This window comes from Somniosus microcephalus, chromosome 2, assembly GCF_052327205.1.
Source record: "Somniosus microcephalus isolate GS21.2 chromosome 2, FLI_Smic_1.0, whole genome shotgun sequence".
NCBI lineage: Eukaryota > Metazoa > Chordata > Chondrichthyes > Squaliformes > Somniosidae > Somniosus > Somniosus microcephalus.
In genome coordinates, this window is record NC_140988.1 from 52,751,305 (window position 1) to 52,778,753 (window position 27,449).

The window sequence follows — 27,449 nt, forward strand, 5'->3', positions numbered from 1 at the left end:
AGCTGGGATAAAACACAGGTTGGGTGCAAATTAATGCACCCTCTAATCCAACAATGTGCCTTACCCACTCTCAGTAGAGTACCCCTTACTGCACCAATGTGACACTTCCATTTCCTACATTAGCCATCCTTGTGACCCCTCTGACTGGGACTCCTAGTTTAGTGGCAATTAGTGTCAAATTCTGGGCAGTTTTGTCTAGAAACTAGTCTAAGATTACGCAAAATGATTTCACTACAGCTAGTACAACTTCAATCTGAGCAGGATTGAAGCTCAGAGGTGAAAGGGCAGTATGCTAAATGGCAGCCCCCAGATTTCACTATTATCGAAGAAGAGCATTTACAAATCAAAACATCACCTTACTAAAAAGATGCTTAGACTAAATCTTTATGGAAAAATAGCTTTAAACAGTCTTTGTAAATAAATAGTTTATTTCTATATTTGGCATTTATGTGTACAAAGGATACAGTATGTTACACTTATATCAAAAATGAAAAAAATACTGATGTTACATAAGTAACAAATGTAAAAAGTACTCAATCTTACTTTCCCTGAAAGTAAGAAACATGAACAAGACCATTTTTTAAAAACTTCATAAGAAAATATCATCAGTAACAAACAGCTGTCTTTTTTAATGTTACTAAAATGGTATAAAAGTAAGAATCCTGGAAATAGGACATAGAAAAGAATTTAAAGTTTGCACCAGAATTTCAAAGGTTAGCTCTATGCCAAACTAGACCAGATAGTGTTTTTTTAGTTTTCCCTCATATTGGCCCCATATCAAACAATGAAGCGTAACACTGCTTTTCAAGCAAGTGATGACAATACTTTCTAATGATATCGTAACAGAATGAATCTTTCTCCAATGTTAGATTGAACAGTTTGCATAGTTCCATTGGGTGCTGATACATTTACTTATGGCAGAATAAGTTGCACCCTTGTTGAAAACAGACTAGCTTATAGCAGACGGCAAGGGGGAGGGAGAGGGAAATCTACACCAGGGCAGTTCTGAAGCACTCTCCCAACATTGGCACAACTGCTTAAAGTGCTGGCCAACTTGTATGCTGCTTTAGTGCCAGTGGCTGAATAAGAAACACACTGTGCTCAAATAGATCAAACACATATGTTTTCAGTTCTGAAAAGAAAAGTCAGGAAAAATATTCCGCAACTGCGGAACACAAACATCACTGTGATCCTTATTTGCTTTTATGCAATAGTTCTTCATGTGCTGCAAACACAGTGGAACCCTGAAAGACAATGTTCATTTAAGAACAAAATTCTTCATAAGCAAAAAATTATGGACTGCAGCATCTGGCAATGATTTTGAGAAGGTTCCATTTCTCAGCTTCTCACTGACAGTGAATTGCAGCTATTAATGTATTAAAATTAACAGTCTATATAAATTATATCTATACATATTCTTCTGCTTCTGCATCATTAGAAGTAGCTGCACTTTGCGCAACATTGTTTAATGCTTCTTCTTTTGCCTCTGTTGTTCCATTTTCTGGAAGTGATGCGAGATCTTTGAAAACATCCACATAATTCCCAAAACCAGGGCCCCAATTTAATAGACTGTCCCAGTTAAAAGCTCCTGTTACAGCTCCATGTGGTCCAAGCTTGGGTTGTGTCTTATAGTCTTCATGACTTGCCTGTAGGACTGCAGGGCTTCCTTCAGCCCTACGACCATGATATCTCCGTGGCTTCAGTTTGCCACCATAATTGTCTTCATCATCTGCATCAGATTCGTTGACTTGAGACAATTTTGGCATTCGTGAGGTGTATACTGTAGGTTTGTCCCTGTCATACTCAAACTCAGAGCAGGTGAAAGACTCATGTGAGTCACTGTCTGAAGATGATTCTGGGGCAGGCGTACCATCAGCTGGGTTTCTCATTCTAGAAAGAGGTCTTCTACAGTCATCATCTGATGATGATTGTCCATGATCTGCACTACAGATACTTGGGTTTCTAGGGCGAGGGGTGTTGAGTCTTTCAACCTCCTCTATGGACAGTCCTACTGGAGGTGTAGTCTCCAGAGGGATCTGCTCAACAGGCTGTTTTAGGCGGCTGCCTGGCCTTGAGCCATGACTGTGACCCGTCATGGTCTGGGGGCTTTTGCTCCTCCTTCCAAGTCGTGAAGCATAATTAAAGATGCCAGGCTGGCAAACATCCGAATGTATATCAATAGGGCTTCCTTCCCTCCTTGCAAGGTGCAAATCTCTTGCTGGACTGTTTCGGTAGAAAGTTCCTGGCTTTGAGAATGGGGCAGGACTGTGTCGCGAGAGTGGATTAGGATTCTGGCACGTGTTGTGACTCAGTGGGGTTGTTCTCAATCCTTGACTATAGGAAGGCTGATAGCTTAAGCTGCTTGCTCCTAGTGGGAGAGGAGACTGTCGGGCAAAACCCAATGGACTGTGTCTTTGGATGGAAAATTTAGGGGTGTGACTACGAAAATGCTTATAGTGCTGTATAATGTCTGCATCTGAAGGAGCAATGCTGCTGGCATTTTCTATATCATAATGCTCAAGTTCTGCTTCAGGCCCTATACAGGGTTGCCCGCTTGGCAATGTATCTGCTGTGTGTGGGATGTCTGTCTCATCGAAGATCAAGTAGGGATTTTCCCTTTCAATTATATCAGGCTTTGGAACTCCCTCAGGCTGCTTCCTCACGGTCAGATCCTCATCATATGGAGGAAGGTTATCTGGATCGTCAAATCCTTCATTTTCGCTCCCTTTTTTCTTCTTTTCCTTCTTCTTCTTTGTCTTCTCGTCTTTTTGTACTTTTGCCTTTCTGCCTCTGCACTGGTTAAACACGATCAGACTAAGAACAATCAGAGCAAGGAATGTGGCACAGCTGCCAACAATCGCAGGGACAGCCCAGAGTGGCAAAGAAAGCTCCTCTGTTTGCGGCTTTGGACTGCAGGTGTATCCTTTATCCACTCCAGCTTTGCAAATAGTTCCTTGGGGGCACTGAACACTGACACACACCACCACAGTCTCACATGTTTTACCAGTGTAAAGCTCTGAGCAAGCGCAGGTAAATCCAGATTTTGGAAGAGGCTCGCAGCTCCCTCCATTCTGACAAGGACTGGAAGCACATTCTCCAGGTGGGACACAATCGTATGCATACCACTGGTTCACACACATTAGTCCACCCGAACATGGGTTACTTGCACACACATTAGGACCTCTACATCCTATCTTAACAGAAGGGTCGCTTTTCGATATTGTAACATCCCTGTGCTGTCCAGTGAAAGGCAGTGTTTCACCATTGTATGTTACGTAAGAGATACACCCATCAAAATCTGGAAGACAATAAAACATATCGGTCACAAAAACGTTCCAGTCAAGTTTGTAGCAAAAATATTTAAATCTTTTTTCTGCTTGCTAACGAATATTACCAGCTTTAGACTTCCTGTGCTGGTGATCCTGAGCTTTACAGTAGCTGACCAACATGGTTTTCCCATACTAAAAAATACCCAATATAAACCGAGGATCCATTATAGGGAGAGGTCCTTCACTGATGTATAAACCAGTGAATGTCGCTGAGAACTACGCAACCACAAATCTTCAAACTTGCGAGTTATTTAGTTTCCATCATAATACCGATAGCTGATTTGAAACCACCATCACCAAAAAAATGCTTAAAAGGGTGACAGTGATCATGACCCCAACTGGCCTGAGATCTTCGGACTGATTTTGTCTCGCTACCAGGACCTCAATTTAGACAGCCATCATTCCTGCCGGAAATAGGCGGGAGCCCAGTTAAAATATTCAAACAGGAGTCAACTGACATTTTCAGGACCTCGAACGCCATTTGCATATCAATCAGCACTGCCACCGCTACTTCCTCAATGCGCCCAAGAAACCATGGGCGGTATAGGTTGGGACGCAGCCATTACATATTTTTAAAGGGATTTATTTATATGTCTGTGATTGCCATAGATTCAAAACATTTACACGTAACAGTTAATGCTGGAACTAACACATTAATATTCCATTCAGCTCCTAATCACCTCCCAGAGGCCTACTCCAGTGGCTACACTATAGTCCCAAAGAGAAAAGAACCATTAAAAAAATGAAATACCTGGCAACTTATACCATATAAGCATATGCAATAAGACACAAAATTGTTGTATTTTTAAATAAAACAAAAACAGCTGTTGGAAATATGCCAACAATATACAGTAACTGTTATGGAAACTATTAATAATTTAAAGTTTTAGTGAATCAAGTATTTCATTTATTTATAACAGAACAATTTGTATGTTGACAAGATCAAAGCACACTTTACTGGGAGAAAGACAACAGGAGGGATCACTCACTGAATAAAAAGGGTTTCCTTAAAACAAATACACTTTGGTACTCTGCAAACCTCTGGTCTGAACACTGACTTTGGCAACTTAACTGACTTCCCAATTTCCCTGCCTGTTTCTCCCCTCCACTTTCCATTTCATTCCCTTCCATTTTGGAACCATTTTCACTACCCTTTTGTCTTTCTGATGCTTTTCACTGCCCCATTGAGATGATCTGTGTAAATTATTCATCAGTTTTTCACCTCTTTCCCTAATGACCTATGACGGACAGAAAAAGACCTACTACTCCATGCAGACTATACACCACCCCTCCCCCCCAGGCCAGTTTATGATTGTTAAGCCCATCTGTATCTTAAAGGAGCTTGCTTATTTTTCACTTCTGACAAAGGGTGATCACACAAAACCTTAGCCTATCTTTTCTCCTTTCAGATGCTGATCGAGCTACTGCGTATCCCTGGTATTTTCTACTTTTGTCCCAGATTTCCAGTATATAATTCCTCTTTCCTTTTGTCATTTGTGTGTATTTAGTCCCAGGAAAAACAATGGTAAAGTGGCTCTTGAGAGATATATATATATATATAAAATTAGCACTGGTTTTTAGGACTGAACCCTTGGGGGATACTTTGTTCTTCGAATGAAAGCTAGTGCACATGCTAATTTTATGCCATAGTGTAATAATTTTGTTGGTTAGCACTAATAAAATAAACTTGCACCCCCACTCCTAAAATTGTTCTGGGAATAAACAGCCATAGTACAGATCAACAGATTCACCTGGTGTGAATTTTTCATGCTTGCTAAGTAGCAATTAATGGGAACTGTGCAAATCCAGTCAGGATTTACTTACTTCTCACACGGGGGCTGACCTGCAATACTGGTGCAGCATAGTGGAGGCTATTACTCCTTAGGCGCTGTGTACACCTGTGCATGACAATGCAAGGTTGGCTCACTTCAATATTTAAATGCTGCTCTCAGTGCGTCCTCATAATGTGCCAGGAGAGCGCTGAGGTTGCAGGGGCAGAACCTTCGGTAAACATGTAAACAGCTGCTGCTGCATACCGAATATGCCAACACTATCCATTGCCACTCTCTCCCTGGGCAGTCTGTTCCATATGTGCTGAAAGTAGAGTTTTTGTGCTGGGAGAAAATGGGGGTAATTTTGACTTTGTATGATAATGTAAAACAGGCAATAGCGAATCAGCAGCCCGATTTATATCTCTCTGGATTTTTATTTCCATTGACTTCAAAAGATGTAAAACAGGCTGCCGATTTGCTGTCACCCATTTTACAGCATTCCATAAAGTCAAAATTACCCTCAAAGTCTTTGGCCGCGATTTTTTCAATGGAGGCGGGTTGGGTGCAGGTCAGGTGGTTTCCGGCTTCCAGCCCCGCCCCCAACGGCATCCGGCCCACAGATGTGATTTTACGTTGATTGACCTTGTTAAGCCCGCCCTGCGGGCTTGCTGGCCGATTACGAGGAAGCCGGTCAGATGACGTCATTTGATGTCGTGTCATCTGCCGGTTTTCTTAACGGGACCATGCACCATTTTTTTTGACAGCTGATTTCTCAGTGTTTAACAGCATTAAGGTGCTGCAAACACTGACAATCACTGTACAAAGGTGAGCTCTTGCACCCAGGCTCTCCAATGACTCCCTCCATAGGCTGGAATAGATGGAGAGGTGACAGAAACGATCTGTCACTGGTGAGAGAGGTTCTCCCAATGAGGTGGCACTAGACATCGTATTCAAAACTGGTAACCTAAAGTAATGTGTAAAAGCATTAAAAATGCATTTCCCAACATTTTCTTACCTCTGAGACTCACCAGTGCACCATTGGATCCTTAACACCGCTTCTGCAGCTGCCATCAATCTGGAAACATTACCGCAGACTCACAACACACCACACTTACTTGGCATGATGTCCGGACGTTGGGAAATCCGAGGCAAAAGTGGCAAAATTCAAAAATAGCTTGTCAACTACTAGCAACTACTTGTTAATAGGCAAGTAATTGGCTTTAATCCTCTTCCCGCCACTAGGTGTCAGGTCCATGTGCAAATCAGAGACCCGCCACTTGGGAAAATTGTTTGGAGGTGGGTTAAAGGCGGGATCACAACCCGCTGTCAATCAAAATGATTTTACCCTTTAACCCGCCTCCAAACCCACCCTCTGCGCGCCGGCAAAATCCAGCCCAATTATGTTATTCCATTCTGAACTATCTATAGTTAAGATGGAAGCTGATTCCCGTTGGCTATACCTCAAAATGGAGTCCAGCTGGCTGTGAGAATTCAGGCAGATGAGCCCTGACAGGACGTTTGGTCCTAGATGCTAACAACATTTTTGGGTCCTTTGAAGGACAATGAGTATTTTATATGTGAGCCTGAATTTTGTTCCATTTGGCCACTCGTTTTTGGGCATAACCAGGGCGGTCAACATAAAAAAACTGGCTGAGTGTTGTGGTGGGGGGGGCGCGGGGGAACCTAATCAAGAAGCATCCCAGCAAAAACTTCCTCTGGCCCTGCAGACATCTTTGGTCACTGAACCCTCACTCTGCATGTGAATGATGGGCAGGATGGGTTTCATGCAGAACCACACTTCCCTCACTTACCGTCCAGCTGCTGAAAGGAGTACCTCAGGGGAAGAGGTATTGTGGGCCTGCTTGCAGCGGGCTCCATTGTTGCAGGCCGTAACGGATCTGGAGTAGCCAAAATGGGCGTTCTTCAAGTTTACCACACAGGTTTTGATGTTATTTTTCAGATTTTTTAAAGCCTTTTGCAATTTTCTTTTACATTTTTTTTTACAAGTTTCCTTAATTTTTTAAATGTTGCTTTAAGTTTTTTGAAGGTTCTTTAAATATGTTAAAAATATATGTAAGAATTTTCTTTAGTATTTTAAAGGTTTTTTTTTTACTTTAATATTGTGGACTGGGCCTCGAGAACCAATGGGATCTTTGTTAGGCCTCCCCCCTGTTCCTCTGCTCTGAAGTAAAAGAGGAAGTAGGTTCGGGAGGATGACCAGAAGGTGCCAGGCTTCACAACCTCTGACTCCTGCCATTACCCACGCCTCCCTATCTGCAGATGCACAAAGAGCTACTTCCCTGTGACTCTTCAGTAACGAGAAGGCTGCGCTTCGCTCATGAAACAATTATTTAGTTGTGCCAGCTGTCAGGCAGATGTGGATACAGCTCATAAAGGAGACCTTGAGCTGATTAAGATTTGAACCCACTGCCAAATGAGTCTTGCCATCCCTTTTGGCAACAAAATCTACTCAGTTGCTTGCTGATATTGAGCTATCTTCCACGACTTCCAAGACTCACAATCGGAGAGTATTTTGCAACCTCTTTGCACTATCTATTCCCCTATCTTGCCCCAAATCATTCTGCATACATCTCATTGGCAAAAAAATTCTGACAACCGTCTTATGGTTTATGGCCACCCTGGCTCCACTTGCTGCCTGCCTACTCTTGTGTGCCCTTTCAATCTTAGCCTTCTACTACTCCTGCAGTGGCAGGAGATTCTGAGGTGGCTAACTAATGTATAGTAGCAGGAAGGAATTGAAGTAGTATTATTTCTTTCTGGTTGTGGTCCGTTTCCCTTTAAGAAAAAAACAAAGTTTGATGGCACTCTGTGTCCAATCACATGGAATGCAACCTAGGTTTCAGAAAGCATTCTTGATGGGGACGACCACAGGTGCTGGCAATGAAATATCTATTGTATGAGCTTTCCACTAATTTCCTACATGTTCAACCTTAAGTAAAGGAATACCTACAGGAGAGTGAGGGGTGTGAAGAATATTAACTGGGCAACATGCTTACTTCAGTGCACTGCCTCCGGTTACCTTCCTTGTCCTGGAAAGTTCAGTGAACCTCTCGAATTGAATGAACGTGCAGGAGATGCTGGAAGTATCACTCACTGCCGAGACCATCTCCTTCCCTGGGCCCAGGTCATCCTTTCATGATACTCTTTCCCTCGGGTTCTAATAATTGGGTCATCCTTTGCTTGAATACAGACAGTAAACACCTCAACTGAAGAGTCTTTACATTTGCAGGCTTGGTTCTCTGAAGAAGCCCCAGCCTTGGACATTGCTTTGAGCAATGTTACATAAACAAAATGGCCCCATTTCAGCTGCAGCACAGTATTTTATTCCCTTCCCAGTCCCCAAGGCGCACTGCCTATAGAGGGTGCAACTAGCTTCTGAAGCTCACCACGAATATGCACCAAAGAAAACGGGCCTAATTCTTGGTAGTATAACACCGGCAGGTTGAAGAACAGTTGTAGTGCGTTAAATCCACTGATGAGGAAAATCAAGCCTACAGACTCCAGCTTCTATCAGTCAGACACAGGAATGGTTTCAATTGTTGGCAGGCATTACATAATGCAAGAATTTAGATGAATACATCACATCCTAAATGGCTGAACCATCAAGGAAGCTTTGTTCTAAAAGGAGTTCAGGTTGTATATTGTTTAAAAACATTAACAGATGTGCTAGAATTGAACAAGATGTGATTTCAATGACCAGTAGGTGTCAACAGTAAACAGATGATAAGGGCTCTGCCATTACATTAAATAAAGGTCAACCGGTATAACTTATGGTCCTTTTCTGGTTTTCAGTTCTCTACTTTGCACTGCCTCAACCAAGTGAGGGTTTTAAGAGGGGCTCCATGTGAGTCATCGCCCATATAACATTGATCAGAGTCTCGGTCAAAAGCTACTGAAAAGAACTACAAGGATTGCAGATTGACTTATTTTGTTTTGAAACAGTTTATATGTTGTACAAGTCTAGCATTGTACTTTCAATATATAGTTGCCTTACTGTTTTTGTGTAATTATCTTTGTAAATATATCTAAACTATTAATTTTAACCTGAACATAAGAGCCTGACAGTGTGGTATTTATTGCTTTTTGGAGTAGACAGGAGAATGCGTTGGATATTCCATGTAATCTCTAGTGCAATATACCCTGTAGTTAATAGATCATTGTTAGTCCCATAGCACACAATCCCACTCATGAGGTGCAGGTTTCACTTTGTAGAAGAAAAGAACTTCTATTTATATCATTCCTTTTATGTCCTCAGGAAATCACATGTGCTTTATAACCAATGAAGTACTTTAAAGTGTAGTCACTATTGTTTTATAGGCAAAAATTAATTTGCACACAACGATGTCCCACAAATAACCAGTTAATCTATTTTTGGAGGTTTTGATTGAGGGATAAATATTGACCAGGGCATAGGAAAAGTGGCCTAGATTTTTATTGGTGGTAGAGCTCCCACTAGAAATGTGCTGGAGTGGGACTTCAGCCTGCCATTATGTCCTCCCCGGTGGATTTTCTGGAGTCAGGCTAATCTCAATATTGGTGGCAGGCTTCCAGCAGCATTTGTGGAAAGGGGGAGGAAACTAGCTGTGGCTCCTGCTGGAAAGCAGTGTTGTTGGCTTATCATTGAATTTATTTCCGATCTCCAGCATTACCCAGTGAACTGGATAACAATTGACCGCACTAAGCAAGGCGCCCCTTTTATTTTGGAACCTCACTACCGTAGAAATTCTGAATACCAGGGGCAGGATTTTCATTGGGCCGTGGAGGCGGGATTGGAGGCGTGTGGGGGGTTAAAATCTCAAAAACGGGGGGCACGAACCCATCCCGCCTCCAACCTGCCTCCATGCCAGTTTCAAAGGAGGCGGGTACCCGACCTGTGCTGGGACCCGCCTCGCCGAGGCGGGAAGGGGATTCGTGTCAATTAACTGCCTGTTAACAGGTAGTTAACAGGCAGTTTTTAGCCTAATCCCTATTTTTATTGCTGAAGTGTGGGATTCCCGACGGCTCCAAACCACGCCAAGTTAGTGAGGCAGGCCGTCGGGCTGAAGGACTTGGAGGGTTCGAGATGTCCGGTGTTCAGGTGAGTGATGGGTGCATGAGTGAAGAGGTAAGTGTGTTTGGTGTGTGTAAAGTGTTTAAAGCAGTTTTACTTACCTTTACTTACCTTAACAGCCTTCCTTCCTTCAGGTCTCGGGAGTCCCTCATCTAACCGGCACAGAAAGCAGAATAGCCGCGAGCTGTCAAAAGTTGCAGCATTCAGCTTTCTGTTCTGGAGAGATCTCTAAATCAGCCGGAGAGGAAGGAATTAACTTAGTGTACAGATTGTCAGTGTTTGACAGCTTCAAACAGCTGTCAAATGCTGATATTTCATCTATCAAAAGCTCTTGACAGATGAAATGTCAATCTGTGACGTCACCTGTTGCCGGGTGGCCCTTAATTGGCCTGCTGAGCCCGCTGGGCAGGCTCAACAAGGTCAATCAAGATAAAATCGCGTGGGTTGGCCACAACTTGATGCAGGCGGGACTACAACCCCGAAAGTTGTAGTCCCGTCTCCTACACGCCTCCAGAATCAAAATCCAGCCCCAGGAGCGCAACAGGAATCCTGACACCCAGTGCTGCTAAGGCATTAATCATGGGAAGTATGCGTTTTCTCATATAATTTGCATATGCCTGCCCATCATATTCATCGGCCAGCACTTCTGGGAAAAAATTCGAGAAGTAGTAGCAGATGCTGGTGAGTCAGTGGAGCTGCACCCTGCCATAATTCCTGCTCCATTTCAGCCATGCAGTGTCAGCATCAAGCACTCATAGGTCTAGTATAACACAACTAACTGCTATTCCAATGGCCCTCCTGGCCATCCTCCCTGCCATCACTCTTCAGTTCATCCAAAATTCTGCTGCCCATGTCCTATCCTGCACAAAGTCCTGCTCACCCATCATTCCTGCCTTCATTAAACTTCATTGGCTTCCAGTCCTCCAATGTCTCAAATTAAAAATTCTCATCTTTGTGTTTAAATCCTTTTATTGTCTTGCCCCTCCAAATTTCTGTAACCTCCTTCAGCCCTACAACCCTGCTCTCCATTTCTTCGATGCTGGCTTCTTGTGCACCTCTTTTTGCCCCACCATTTGTGGCCATTCCTTCAGCCGTCTAGGTCCAATAAGGAGAAAATGTATGATTTTTAAATGACAACTGTATTATGTCTGCACACCTTGTTCCCATTATTCCCCACCCTCTAACGCTGCTTCATCTGAAGTCTACACTTGGTCTTGACTCCCTGGCCGGAATTTTGCCAGCGCTCAGAGTGCGGGTTTGAAGGCGGGTCCACTATCAAAATCACAAAGATTGACAGCAGGTCGGTATCCCGCTGTTAACCCGCCTCCTTGTCAGTTTCCCAAGTGTCGGGTCTGTCATTCCTGAACAGATCCGACACCAAGCGGCGGGTCAGCCAACTTAGATTCTTAAATGCTTGTTAAAAGGTAGTTAAGCGCCATTTTACCGTGTACTTACCATTTTACCAGCTTTTCCACGAATTTCCCAGAGTGCGAGGATCACGTCAGGTAAGTAGGTTGGGTGTTGTGTCAGCATGGAATGATTGACAAAACTGACAGCTGCAAATGGTCTATGAAAGCTCCCATTTCATAGGTCTTCACTTTCCAAGGTTAGAAGCTGTTGCTTACTGCATTTAGATGACAGATTGACCTTTATGCAGCTAGCAAGTGTTTGGAGCAAACTCTCTATTCTAGTGTCACCTCATTGGAACAACCTATCTCAACATTGACACATCATTTCTGTCATCTCAACCTCACCTGCCATCTATTCCATCAGCATCGGTGCCCTTGAAAAAAGCTCACCTTGGTCCTCAGAATCCCAACACGATCAGCCTCAACACCAGCATCACCGGGCACACCAGCAGCACCAACATCCACACCAACCTTCTCCGCAATCAACTGATGCTGCACTGGACACAGGGCATCATCACCCGTGCCAGTGATGGCCTCACCATTGACTTCACTTAACGCTGTACACCCTGGTTGCCACATGATGCACCAGGTTGGCACCACTCCACACCAACACCATAAAGCATCCCTACAATGTCCAAGCCATTTCTTTCATATTCATCACCAGTGGACGTGGGGGGGTGGAGTTATATCTCACCATTCACTGGAACACACTAAGACACTTTCAAAGGTGCACACAAATCTGTCCAAGAAGGCAAAGTGGTGAAAATAAGGATTTCAATGCTTGACAACACATTAACAGAAAGTTTGCATGAACATTGGCTAAAACACCCAAGTGCCTACCCTTGTGTGTTGTTAGTTGGTATGATTGGACTAGGATGAGGGTAAGTGTGAGAGATGACTAGTGAGATGGGGAAGTGACCATGTAGATAGAGAGGGATGGGTGGAGGGTGCACCAGTGTGCACGGGTGATGATGCCCTGTGTCCAGTGCAGCATCAGTTGATTGCGGAGAAGGTTGGTGTGGATGTTGGTGCTGCTGGTGTGCCCAGTGATGCTGGTGTTGAGGCTGATCGTGTTGGGATTCTGAGGACCAAGGTGAGCTTTTTTCAAGGGCACCGATGCTGATGGAATAGATGGCAGGTGAGGTTGAGATGACAGAAGTGATCTGTCAATGGTGAGATAGGTTGTTCCAATGAGGTGACACTAAGGTAAGGTAAGTTGGTGTGAGTAAGGATGTGCAGGAGTAGGGTAGGGAAAGCAGAGTGATGGGGATGTGATGAGTGGCACAGGAGGATGAGGTTGAGGGTGGCTTTGCAGTAATGTTTTGTGATCTACTGTGATCATTGAAAGGCTTGCGCCACTGCAGCCAGGTCCTCCTGACAACATCCCTGCTTGTGTCCTCCTGTGCAATGTGCAACCAGGCTGCGGTGGTGTCCTGGGGAGGTCTCTTCTGCCCATTGGAAGGGAAGCAGCCTTCTCTGCATGCTGTGAATCCCTCGATAAGCATATGGAGGGAGTCATGGGAGAGCCTGGGTGCAGCCGTGCACCTCTGTGCAGTGCTCGTCAGTATTTGCAGCACCTCAATGCTGTAGAACACTGACAACACAACTGTCAAAATGAATGTGGACACGGTCCCTTTAAGGAAACCGGCTGATAATGCATCATCAGATGATGTCATCAGACCCGCTTCCTTTTAATTGGCCGGGAACCTCGCAGGGCGGGTTTAACAAGCCCAATCAGGGCACATCACTTGGAGGAGGTGGGGTGAAGACAGGAGCAGGGTTTGAGGCCGCTGCCTACTCCGGCCGCACCTGACTCGCCACGACTGGCAAAATCGTGGCCCCTGTGTGCAACACCATGGGAGATTGACTTTCATTGTACAATATACGACACTGCATTTTTTTAAGCTGATTGTCATCCTTATGAAGAACTTAAGAAATCATGAAATAAGAAAAAGCCATTTGACTTATCAAGCCTGCTCTTTCTACAAATCAACTCTTAATCTCTTGAAGGAAAGTTCTGCTTAAAGAGTCCCTGGTCCTCTTAAGTACCTAAGCTGAATTCTATAATATCTATCCTTCCATGTGTCTCCACTATTCGTCCTCAGACCCTGAATCTTTGGTGTATGAAAATGAGTTGACAATAACTTCAAATTATCTTCAATGCATTGATAATAAATGCCTCATGCTCAGGCAGAAAACTCTTGTGGGTAGATAATACCACAGGTACATAATTACCCACCTGGATTAGTGCTTTGGTAATTCAGCCCTGGAGGTATGCCCCCAAGGGAAACAGTGAGGACATTTAATCCTCCAAAATCCTGTGTGTTATGAAGGATTTTTCTAGTATAGATCCTGTCAATTGAAAAGGTGGTAATGGATTCGTTTTTCTCAATCACGATAGTATGCCATTGGCCATCAGATACAGAAATCTCAGGAATATTCCTTTCTACTTTTCCACCAACACCGGCATCAGAGGTATAATGTACCTTCCCATTTTTCACCTACAGGAAAAGAAAAAGCATGTAACTGTTAATACATTATACTTAAACCAACCCATATCAGAGGCGAAGTCAAAGTAAAAGCTGCTGAGTGCAATGATCATTTTGGTGCTATCTTGCTCATTAGGATGTCAGGTTCACTATCTAATTCTACATTGAGATCCTTGCTCACATTGCAAATCCTTTTAAATCATTCTCCTGTAATACAATAAATATCCAGTATTAGAACCATATGTATTATACAACTGTAATTTGAAATACAGTTAAATTCTTCAAAAGCTAATAAATGCTTTGACCATTTGGAATTATGCCACTTTCAATTTTTTTTTAAAACTGAATGTCTATTAAATCAAGCTGCTTTGTCAAATATGCAGAAGTTTTCATATGATTTGCGACATGTAGTTTTTAAGTAGTGTTGGGTCAGATCACTCTATAAAAAAACAAATACGCCAAATTTCATCATTTACTTTCGCCTGACACAGAGTGATGGTATGCAACCTCCCTGAATGTTCTGATATCAGGTTCCCTTTGTACAGTCTATTGCACACCAGCCTGTCTTCATTAATAACCATCTCACTGAGTGGATGGCCATATCATTTACATATATCTGAAGGCCCGTTTGACTCCTTGGGTTACTCCAAGGCTGCATGCAGTACTTTGCATACAATGTGAACTTTGTCATTGAAAAATGAAACCTGCTTATTCTGAAAGGTTTCTGGACAAAACAGCTGTAACACTTTTGTTCTTTTTATACAAGGAATTTCAAACAAGTCTATTTTTCATTACACAAATTTGTATTATTATTTTACTTTGTTTTGTTTTACATGAACAATCATTACAAAACACCCCATGCTGGTTCCAGTATGAGTAACTGGAGCTCTGTACTATATGCATGATACTATAGGGTGGATGCTTCAATAATAAAATAATGAGATGCATGAGATGTTCAAAAACTGCAAAAATCAAGAAGATATTCTGAAAATTGCTACTGAACATAAGTACACTTGGAAAAGACTTGTAAAGTGTAAAAAATGTAAAATGTTGAAAATACACAATCCTTCATTAGGATTCAACAAAAGTATTAATCTGTCTTTCCTCTTTTCAGTTGTTGATTGACCTGTATATTTCTAGCATTTTCTGGTTTTATTCAGATTGCTAACATTCACCTGTCTTTAATGCATCACCCTGAATGAAGGAGGGTCTATTATAAATCAACTTGCGTATTTGATATTTCAACTGCTAAACATTGTTGATTTTTTAAAAATGCACCGCGCACAATTTTTGCAGGGCTATTTGTTTTTTTTGTTTATGACTTTTAGCTATGATATAGATGTTATAAACAAAATGCACTGTTCTCCCATTCCTGATGAACCCTTTGCATGAAGTCTTGGCTTAAGGAGCTGAAGGCTGGGGAGTCTATCATGTACCCTGTAACTGGTTGGCAAGAGTTAAGATGAAGGATGTTTTTGGCACAATGCCCAGCACTAGTTAAACCTCCCAGCAGTGTGACCAATACTTTATGAAGAAAGGACATGGGTGATGGGAACAATGATTAAAACCATAGCAGTGCATGCAGACTAATCAAATCATCTAAAACTAGCTTTAATCTTACCTTCACAGTAGTATAATTGCTGTTTTCCTGGACATGAATTAAAATGCCATTTTTGCTTCTTGTTCTGAACTTTATGTCCAGGCTGCTTGCACTCACAGGATCAGCAGGCTGCCCTTTCAAACTCTGCTTTAGTAAATAGTCTCGCTTCTGATTCTGATTAATTGTATAGTCCAGGCGTCCCCTGCCATCCAATGACAATGCAGTGTCTACGTTGACCACTAGAAGAACCACATTTTTGAGCAGAATTAACATCAACTTGAAACAATAGGAAAGAGCTTACACAGCACTTGTTACAATAAGTTAATTGTCAATGATGTGGAATTGGTGATTATGTTTAAATACACCAAATTACACAATGCACCAGTCAATATTAATTTTGTTTTCACTAGAGCAGAGCAAGTTAATGGCTTATCTAACAGAAATGTTCCAAGTTTTGAAAGGGTTTGAGAGGTCAAATAGTGAAAGATCATTTCCATTGGTTGGTGAATTGGCAACAAGAGGTCACAGGAATAAATGTATAAAAACATAAAGGGGACATTTAGAAGAGATTGTTGCATACAAAGAGTTATTAAAATAAGTAAAAATATTACTACGAATGGCTATTGAACCCGAGTCAATCATGGCATTTAAGTGGGAATTAAATGCTTGAAAAATAAAAATAAAAAAGGTATGGGGAAAGAGAAGGGAAACAGGATTAGAGTAGTTAGCTATGGTGTGGAGCTAGTACTGGCATAGTTATGATGGGCTCAATGGCCACCTTCTGCGCTGAAATTTCTATAAATCTAGTTCACTGCCAGTCACCTTACCATCTGATAACATTAGAGCACACATTAGATAGAAAGCTGGAGAGTCTGCACTGCTTATTAGCTAGTTTCAGAGGGGAACTGGTGAACATTTGGGAGCAGGTCACTTGCCTTCTCTTTCAGCCTGACATTGTACATACTATGACGAGACTGAACTGGCAGTGTAGAAAATTAAATAATTAAATGCTAATACTTTATAATGTGATGAAAATGAGATTATTAACTAGTGTTACTCTTAACTTTACATGATCATAGTTCTCACAATGACTCCTATATTGTGCCCATTCGGCACCAGGCCTTGTTGCATTTATTTGTTGAATCTGAATAGAAGTTCTTATTTTAAGTAATATAGTACCCCTCAAAAAAAATATACGATGGTGATGAAACATTTCAGCTTATTATTGTCATCCTATGGGGCCAGTAGAAACAGTGGGGTCACATAGTGGTCTATCATACATCTCTAAATGTTTTGGGTTACTGGGTCAATTCATACCAATTGTTAGGTTCAACTGTAGTAAGGCATGTGATAATAAACTTGTCAGTTCACAGTGAGATGCTGAGTGAGAAGGTCCCCAGCCTCCTAGGACATTGAGACCACTTGTACCAGCCTGGCTGACTGCCAGTGCCTTATGCTGTAGTCACCATTATGTTTTTCTTTCAGGTTCACAACATATTAGGGATTTAACTGAAATAACAACAGAAAATGCTGGAAATACTCAGCAGGCCAGGCAGCATCCGTGGAGAGAGACGTTTCAGGTCTGGGACCCTTCATCAGAACTGGAAAATGCTGGAAGTATAACAGATATTAAGCAGGTGCAGAGACGGTGGGGGGGGGGGGGGTGGTTAGGAGGGGAGGAAAGAATTGAAAGAACATACTGTGAAAATGTTGCAAATGGGAATGGCAAAATCATACAGCATGAAAAATGGGGGCAGGGATTATCACAGTGCAACCTTTTCAGAGTATGTTCTTTGAATTCCTTCCTCCCCTCCTAAACCCCCCCCCCCCCCCGCCGTCTCTGCACCTGCTTAATCTGTTACATCTCCAGCTTTTTCCAGTTCTGATGAAGGGTCCCAGACCTGAAACGTTAACTCTGTTTCTCTCTCCACGGATGCTGCCTGGCCTGCTGAGTATTTCCAGCATTTTCTGTTGTTATTTCAGATTTCCAGCATCCGCAGTATTTTGCTATTGTATTAGGGATTTAACTGTCCATCTGTGAAAATACACCACTTTGCAATAATGAGCAGCTTCTTCATTTCTAATTCAGACCAGCAACTCAAAATCTTGAGGTCACAGTGCAGGACCTTGACACCCAGTTTTATTAAATAGTCAGAATTAATTATATTCTTCACAGTACTAAAAAAATCACAACTGCTATCTCTTCAAAAGGCTCTAGTAGTTGGAACTCCCTCTGCCCCCATTAAGAAGCACTCCATCTTTTCCCCTCCCCCTTTACACTGCTTTTCTTGTTTTATGTGATGAAGTAATGGAACATCACACATTATGGATAAATAAGTAAGATTTTGCTAAAACTCAAGCCTTACATTTTTCACAATATTTCCCTGTAAATCCATGCTTGCAATTACATTGCTGCCATGACCAGTAATCCACACATGAGCTGTCATGTTGGCAGGGGCTGTTTAGACAAACTCCTTCCACTCGGAGACACCTGAAATAAAATAACATTTCAAGTAGTAAATTAATCTAACAGGCAACAAAGCTAAACGTATTTAAAAATCAACATTGCAATGACTACAAATTTCAACTGTCACATGTATACTGTGGGCAAATTTTCCAAACAGGCAAAGCAACATCATTGCTGCTATGCCAATGCTATAGATTATTGGACTTTCCCCAGCTAGGACTTTCACTTCCCCATCAGAGGCAAAACTATGGAGCCCATTGCCATGCCGGGGAAGCAGCAGGGAACAGGCTGGTAATGAGAGAAGCAGTTTGGCTCTTGTTTCACTGAGTTCCGTGATTTTCCTCTAATGGAATGACGCAAAACTGAGTCCTCTTAATAGCTGGGAGCTCATAATAGCACCAAGGCCTAAAATATAAATACTATGGCCTAGATATTCAGTCGCGTTTGCGCCCACTTATTGGCTATAAAGTGGTTTGCGCCGGAAGTTTTTTAGCGCCCGAAATTGAGTTGGTCCCTAACATCGGCGTTAGCTGGTAGCGCTGCGCCGGCACCGATGACGTCATCGGTGTGCGCAGCGCCCCGGTTCCAATGGTAATCCGTCCCGATGGCCAAATTCAGTTGCGGCCGCCTCGCCCGTCGCGGCCGCAAACAGCATTTGCAAAACGGTGCCTTACAGCTCCGAAAGGCCGGCGCATAAAGGTGGAGGGGCGGCCGGCCGCTTTCCCGGCGGCCGCCTGGCCGCACCTCCCTCCCCGGACTCCTGCACCACCCCCCGCGGCATTGGTGTGTGACTCCCGCGAGCCCGGCACTTCTCCGTGGTGCTGGGCTCATTTGACGGGGGAATCCAGCGGCGATCTCACGGCTGCAGGCAGCTCCTCCTTAAGAGAAGGAGGAGGCCTGCAGTACCCCAGCCTGCCGCACCGCATCGGTTGCCGCAGCGGCAGCTGGGCGCCGGAAACTGACATTCTTCGCCCCAAACGAGGCGGCCAAACCCTCCAATAGCGCCCGCCTCCGTCTTGGGGCGGCGCTACTGAATTTCAGGCGGGCGCTAGGGGAATCCGGCCCAGCGCTAAATTTCGGGCACTAAAGACCTGGCGCGGCGATACCGAATTTTTAGCCCTATATTTTTAAATAAATGGATTCTTGTCCCTAGCATAACTGGACTTCAAGCATTATTTTTCATGACTTTTTGTAATACTAGTCTTGCCAACAAAAGATACATTGCTCAATACCGACAGTAAAACTGAATTATGTATTACCGATTGCAGATTGTTTTAAAAGGGGAGAAAGGGTAGAAAAGGGAAAAAGGTTAAAAAAAGGACAAAATGTTAGAAAGGCAAAAGATAACAAGGATAAAAAGTAAAACTTGATATTTCACTGTTCTTACATCTTTTGCTCAACATCCAAACTTCAATATTTCAGTTGCACCAATTTAAACAGGGCCGCCAGAATATAGCACAAAACTGTTATTTCAATTTATGTAAAAGTGGCTTTAACAAAAAAAAATCAATTTTGAGTTCCAATCACCCTTTTCAAATTATTAAATTGCAAGTAAAAAAGCCTATAAATTACTGTTGGAGGTGTTAATGGGAGAAACCATAACACATTGGTACAACATTCCTCTCTGCTATTTTAACAGAAGCATAAACCTATTAATGCTGCCGTTAAAACAGTGGATAGAGAATATCATACGAACACAGTAGATATTTTACACACTGTACTTGATTTGAAAGAACATATAAAAAATGTTATTCTCGAAAGTCAGACCTGTCCAGAATTCCATGGTTTGCCAGAGCTTGACTGGGTTCCAGTGGACGACCATTGACAGCAAATTCCATCACACATCCAACAAAATCATGGGTGACCACCTGGCCTTTCCTTTGAAGAATTGGTTCTATTGATCGGATTCCTCCTACTGTTAACCTGTTGGGTTGCACTTCCAGGGTCCTGCAACACGAAGTAGATAAATGAAGAGTCAAGTTACACATGCACAAACTAAATACATAACTTCATTTCTGTAAAGGCGTATATAAACCTCTAACATAGACACGACTCATCTAAATGGATTCACCAATATATAGCTCTAACATCTCTATCTCTTCAGCTCTTATGTCACAATCCTTTTAGGTCTTCTAGGGTACAAAATCCCTCTTTTGTCCTCAGTCCCCCAGCAACCCACATCCATGCACTGACTATGGCAATGGAGTCTGGGCAGCCTGCTCTCAAGGCTTCCATCTTGGCATAGCCATATAGATGCTAACCATTCACACTTGACGAGGACAGTCAACGATTTTAAGTCCCTGGAGAGTGGCAATAATGAAGCCCAGACTTTATTTGTTATATGATACCAAGGGCAGTTGAAGGTAAATTTGTTTAATATTGCTTGAGATTAGATTTAATTGGTTGCCTAGTGAAATAAGCTGAACATCTAATCCAGTTTGCGCAAGACAATGTGAAGTGTTTTCCTGTGTCTGCTACTTCTTATTCAGGTCGAATGGTTCATAGCAATACTGGGAGATGAACAAATTCTAACCTCGCTTCAAGGCGCTAATATGTAAAATATTGAAGCAGATTGGGAAACTAACTAGAACAGATAAGAAAAGTAAGCTAGGGGAATATCAAGGCAATAACAATCACAACATAATAAGGTTTAAGCTAAAGATTGAGAAGGATATATATGAGACAAAGACCAAAGTAATACATTGGAAAAAATAGAACAGCAGTGGGAAACATTTAAAACGGTTATCAATACAGTCCAAGAGAAATATATCCCACTAAAAAGCAAGGACAAAATAGTTAGTAATGATACACCATGGAGGAATAAAGAAATAAGGGCAAAATTGAAACCGAAGAAAAAGGCATACACTAAGTACATAGACAACAAAGCAGAGAATGACAAAAGGGAACATGAAATGGTTTGGAAAGAAGTAAAAGAAAACAATTAGGAAGACAAAGAGAAACTACAAAATTAAATTATCAGGGAATATAAAAAGAAATAGTAAAGTATTCTACAGACACAGACACAGCATAGTGGTTAGCACTGTTGCCTCACAGCACCAGGGACCCGGGTTCGAATCCGGCCTCGGGCGACTGTCTGTGTGGAGTTTGCACATTCTCCCCGTGTTTGCGTGGGTTTCCTCCGGGTGCTCCGGTTTCCTCCCACAGTCCAAAGATGTGCGGGTTAGGTTGATTGGCTATGATAAATTGACCCTTAGTGTTAGGGGGATTAAATATGTGGGGTTACGGGGATAGGGTGGGATATGTGTCGGTGCAGGCTCGATGGGCCGAAATGGCCTCTATCTGCACTGTGGGGTTTCTGCGATTCTGTGAACAATAATAAAAGAAAAATCAGGTTAGGAATAGGGCTATTAAGGGATATAGACGATAAACTCACTGGTAATGACAGTGAAATGGCAGAAATATTAAATAATGACTCTGCTTCAGTATTTACCAGGGAGGCTAATATGGTGGGCATGACATTAGAAGAGATCAAAAAAGATATAAAGACATTTAAGATAGAAAGGGGGAGAAAATTGATAAAACTAATCAAACTTAGCAAGGATAAAACCCTTGGTTAGACCACACTTGGAGTACTGTGAACAGTTGTAGTCTCCATATTACAAAAAGGATGTGGAGGCACTGGAGAAGGTGCAAAAAAGATTTACTAGGATGATACCAGAACTGAGATGTTATACCTATCAGGAAAGATTGAATGGGCGGGGGGGTCTTTTCTCTAGAAAAGAGAAGACAGAGGGTGCCCTATTGGTGGTCTTTAAGATTATGAAAGCGTTTGATAGGGTAAGCATAAAGATATTTCCACTCGTGGGGGAGACCAGAACTAGGGGCCATAAATATAAGATAGTCACTGATAAATGTAATAAGGAATTCAGGTGAAACCTTCTTACCCAGAGACTGGTTAGAATGTGGAACTTGCTCCCACAAGGAGTAGTTGAGGCGACTAGCATAGGTGCATTTAAAGGGAAGCTAGGTAAATGCATGAGCGAGAAAGGAATAGAATGATATGTTGATGGGGTTAGATGAAGGAGGGTGGGTGGAAGCTCATACGGAGCCTAAACACCAGCACTGACCTGTTGCGCCGAATGGCCTGTTTCTGTGCTGTAAATATTATGTAATGTAAGATTTTTACCATGTCATACACAGTGTCTTCTATCAAATAATATTGCAACATAAACTCCTGCTGCACAAACTCTGATACCCAGTGTGCAGCTAGATGACTATATAGTGCAGCAAATCATGAGCGATTGACAAGTGATTCCTCTGTAAATACTCACCAGCTGGTGCAATTCCTTTTTATTGAAGACCTCAACTTTACACTTGGAGATGTAAACTGCATAGAGCAAAATCATTTTATTTATAGGACCCTAATATTTTGTCAATGTTGACTCTGTGTTAATTCCTTTAAATTGCATACGGATGCACATTACTATTTCCAAATGTTTTTGCTGAGCCTTCTTTAGAGATTCGTGTCCCATGTAGGCGTCCTACCCGTCCTTTTTCTAATAAACAGTGGCTGGAACTTTCAACTTTGGTGGGTGTGTAAAACGATCAGCCACCTGTCCTATACCCTGTCCAATTTTCCTCTCCACTGACTTCAAGTGAAAAGGAAAATCGGGTGGGGTGTATAACGGGCGGCCAATCCGCATACCATCAGTTTTGCACCCCTGCCAAAGTTGAAAGCTCTGCCCAGAACTTTTTTTGAATAGAACAAGAGTGTTTTAATTTCACACCTAAAATAACATATGCAATAATTATGGTACCAGTGTCATAGGACTAGACAAGGCTCAATCTGTGGGAAGATAGATATCGCACAATAATTTGGGCATTATTAGTAAAAATAACCCTGGCCTGCAACAACAATCACCAAGGTTTGGCCTAAAATCTAAGCCCTAGATCTAATTGTGGCTGAGACATTCACTGAGGTTAATTATCACCTTGTTCTGTGCGCATTGAAATTGTCCCAGTGGTGAGTGGGCCTCACCACCAGCTGCTGCAGCGAGGGCTGGATGAGGTCCCGGAGCAGCAGCAAATAGACACACACCAGCAGGAACACTGCTCTCACCACAACTTTGGTGGTAGATCGGCGCAGCCCCTGAACAAACTGTTTAAATGGCAGGAAACGACCATTTATACTGTTTCTCTGGGGCGGGGTTCTGCCGGTCTCTTGACGAAATTACAGTGTGAGATCAGGAGAACCACGTGGAATTTCCTGGTCATAGTGTACTGAACTTTTGGCAGTAATTCAATCTTAGAATCCTATTGACTTTCATTCTAATGGACCATGTAATTCATAGAATCAGAGAAACTTACAGCACAGAAGGAGGCCATTCAGCCTGTCGTGCCTGTGCTGTGCTCTTTGAAAGAACAGTCATGCTTATTCCCACATCCCCAGTTTTTGTCTGTAACCCTGTTAAGTTCCTCATCCTCAAGGACGTTCAACTAAATTACTGTACTGAATACTGTTGTTATGCATTACCTTATAGAAAGTAAACAAAAAATCTGATTTTCCCCTTAAAATTATCAAAGGGCAGAAATTCAGCCTTCTGAAATGTCTATCAACCAAACTTTAGGTTGCAATATCACATTGGTATTTGTATGTGATATTCCAGCTGGTGCTGAACAAATCATATATAAAATCATTTGAGCAGAATTGTAAATATTCAGTGAAATAATAAACAAATGCAAAATCCAAATATCATTTGCCAGCAGATGTAACTCTGTCTACATGACAACAGTTGCTGCAGTTCAGAGTAACTCACTGCATGTGAAGTGCTTTTGGCACTGTATAAATGCAAGTATTTCTTCTTTCAGAAGATTGTCCCTTACTGTTCTTGAAAGAAAGACACTGGGCCAAATGGCGTGTTAATGGAGCGCCCCATTATCAATACATAAATCGGCCAGCAAATTCAGGGGATTACGAGATACGCTGTGAGTTGTGAATCTCTAGAACTTGTGGTTCGATTTACGACGCTCCGCCGTTAGCTTTGCACAAGCAGAATGTTGCCCTTAGCCTCCCCATTATTTATAAGAACTTGCTGGATGCACATTAATTGTCTATTAAACTCGACACAGAAAGTTTGGGCTGGTGATTCAGAGCGCAAGCACCCTTTTAACAATGTGATAATTGTTAAAGCAATGCCAATCAACATCTCTGGCCCAGAAAGGGAACAAATTAAACTGTTCAATCTCATGTTTTTCTTACGTTATCCTTTCTGTCCCTTTTACTCTCTGTCTCTCTCTTAATCCAATCTTTTTTTCCCTCTCTTTAATTCTCTTTCCATACCTGATTTAACTCTAATTCACCCACTCTAAATCACCCTCCTTCTTTGTCGTTCCTCTGTTTCTTTTTCTATTCTTTAATCTCATTGGTTAAGGAGATACACTGTTGGTCTCACTGTTCACTAAGGTCCTGGATGCCCTGTTGCCCTCACCTCGCTGTTATCAGCTCCCACTTCCAGCAAGTTACGGCGCAAAAAACTTTCGCGCTGAAGGGTGCAGGAGAAAGTCTAACTATCGCCGCATGCTGCAAGATGCCCCATTCCAGCAAGATTTGGCCCATTACATGGGAACATCAGAAAAATAGATTGCTCCTCCCTCCAGAAATCGTTAAAGGAAGAACTTGAATTTATATAGTGCCTTTCATGACCTCAGGATGTCCCAAAGCGCTTTACAGCTAATAAAGTCACTGTTGTAATGTAGAAAACACGGCAGCCAAATTGCACACAGCATGGTCCCGCAAACAGCAATGTGATAATGACCAGCTAATCTTTTGGTTGAGGGATAAATATTGGCCAGGACACCAGGGAGAACACCCCTGCTCTTCTTCGAAATAGTGCCATGGGATCTTTTACGTCCACCCAAGAGGGCAGACGGAGCCTTGGTTTAACGTCTCATCTGAAAGACAGCTCCTCCGACAGTACAGCACTCCCTCAGTACTACACTGAAGTGTTAGCCTAGATCTTGCGCTCAAGTCTCTGTAGCAGGACTTGAATCCATGCCCTGCTAACTCAGAGGCAAGAGTGCTACCAACTGAGCCACAGCTGACACTATTTATGGGTAAGCTGCCTGGAAAGTTGCAAATATGAAAGGTTTCTGAAGAGACAAAGATATGTTAAAATGTAATTAGTGATTTGTTTCACAATTCTATTTCTATAAGCCTTCAGAAATCATGTTGTACCTTTAAAAGTAATATGCCACAGAGCTGAACTACAGGTGTGCAAAGAGCCAAATTGCTACCAGAGTCACGCTCAATTAACTCTCCAGGCAGCTTACTCATAAGTAGTGTGAGCTGTATCCACAAATAGAAAATTACACAGTTGAATGCTGTTAACATATGATTTGATTTGTTGAAACAAAACTTCATATATTAACCCTTTCTTGGTGAAGTAGGAAACATTCAACTGCCAACAGTTCTGATGAAGCGGCTACACCTGAATTGTTATTTTTTTTAAAAGGTATTTGTCGGTTTGTCACCTATCTCCAGCGTTTTCTGCTTTTATTTTGTTGTTCAGCCAGCAGCTCAACTCTAGCTTTTGAACTTGCCTAATACAGTGCTGGTACCAAAAATGACACTGTGTCTGATTATTGTGTCAGCTGTAGAGCGAGTGTGGGTTCTCCAGTCACCCGAGAAGGTGAACAAGTAAACTGGCAGCCATTGTAAACCACTAGTGTTCTACATTAATTATTGCAGGAAATGCCTTTAGCAGAGAAGTGCTGAAAACAGAGATGGGCTGCCCGGGCTTATTCAGGAAGAAGTGCAATTGGTTGAGGCACCAAAGAGCTGCTGGCACTCATGGAACCACATACCAGCATGAATCAGTATCTCCAGGTCGATAATTGGAAAAAAAACTAAATGTAAACGATTGCTGAAGTCAAAATTGCCTGAAATTAGTAAAGGAGGAACAAATAACAGTAATGCAGGTGAGAAATTACAGCTGGTATCAGACTCAGTTACAGGCGCAGTGTAATAGAAACATATGGATAGAAGCACTGCAGCAGGGAGGTCTTTGTAGTGTCACACATATAAATGCACCAAAAACAAACTAGGCACCTTCATGATGGAGCAACCCTGGAATATTCAGTAGTCTTTAGACTGCAGTGTAGTAGGCAAGTGTAATATTGGTTCTTGTTTTCATCCAAACCACTGCTGCCTGTATCCTAACTCACACCAAGTCCCATTCACCCATCACCTCTGTGTTCGCTGACCTACCTTGGCTCCCGGTCCCCGCTCCCGGTCCCCGAATGCCTCGATTTTAAAATTTTCATCCTTGTGTTCAAATCTTCCATGGCCTCACCCCTCCCTATCTCTGTAACCTCCTCCAACCCTACAACCCTCTGAGAACTCTCGACCTCTTGTGCATCCCCGACTTCCTTTGCCCCACCATTGGTGGCCATACCATCACCTATCTAAGCCCTAAATTCTGGAATTCCCTCCCTAAATCTCTCATCTCTCCACCTCTCCCTCCTCCTTTAAGACACTCCTTAAAATCCACCTCTTTGACCAAACATTTGGTCATCTGTCCAAATATCTTCTTCTTTGGCTCTGTGCCAATTGTTTTGTCTGATTTTGTTCTTGTGAAGTGCTTTGGGATATTTTATTACATTAAAGGCACTATATAAATACAAGTTGTTGTTTGTTGTGTCTCTACACAGTTCCGTATTTTGAAAATGCACATCAGGCGTTTCTTATGTTCCTTTTGCCTCAATCTTGTGGATTGTTAGCTTGCAGCTACAAGAAAACACCAGTATGAATAATTCAGATGGTACCAAATCTGACAAATTATTTTAGATACAGTTGTTCTATGAGAATCTAATTCCATTTACTTATTTGACAAAGTATTCATAGGAAATAAAATCAGCAGGAGTCATATTGCTGATTGAAAGCTATCTCAATATCATATCTCATCAACAGACAGTACACATTTGTGGTCATTAAGGTATAGGATGCTGCTGCTAGGGGAACTTAACACTTATGCCTTTTTGTGCCCAATATCAACACATAGCTATCGTATGGTCTGGATGTAATCGACAGCTCTCCCCTACACCTGTCTAACAATGTGCCTCAAAGTTCATCTCTTTATTGCACCAGTGTCACATTTCTATTTCCCACACTCACAAAATATTCATCAGGCTGACCTCTGAATGAAATAGCTGAATTACTGCCAATTAGTGATGAGTTAGAGGCAGTTTTATGCTGTAAACTTGAGCCTACTAGGAACAGCATTGTGAATGTAAAACTTTGTTTGATTTAGAACTCTTAACAGCAGTCAGGAAAAGAAGACTTTGATCCCATCA

The 27,449-nt window shown here is 42.3% G+C and overlaps 1 protein-coding gene across 2 annotated transcripts in view; it reads right to left on the reverse strand.

The window, feature by feature from the left end:
- Positions 1–416: 416 nt before the first annotated feature.
- fat4 (FAT atypical cadherin 4) overlaps positions 417–27,449 on the reverse strand; it is a 434,764-nt gene continuing 407,731 nt past the window's right edge. The window contains exons 14-18 of one of the 2 annotated variants that reach the window (XM_086009513.1): positions 19,905–20,084; positions 18,037–18,161; positions 15,692–15,909; positions 13,821–14,082; positions 417–3,298 (exon numbers count right to left, since the gene is read on the reverse strand). In XM_086009513.1, the coding sequence (XP_085865639.1) occupies positions 1,407–3,298; positions 13,821–14,082; positions 15,692–15,909; positions 18,037–18,161; positions 19,905–20,084 (2,677 nt within the window). In that variant the 3' untranslated portion in view covers positions 417–1,406. The other variant, XM_086009521.1, reaches the window with a different exon arrangement.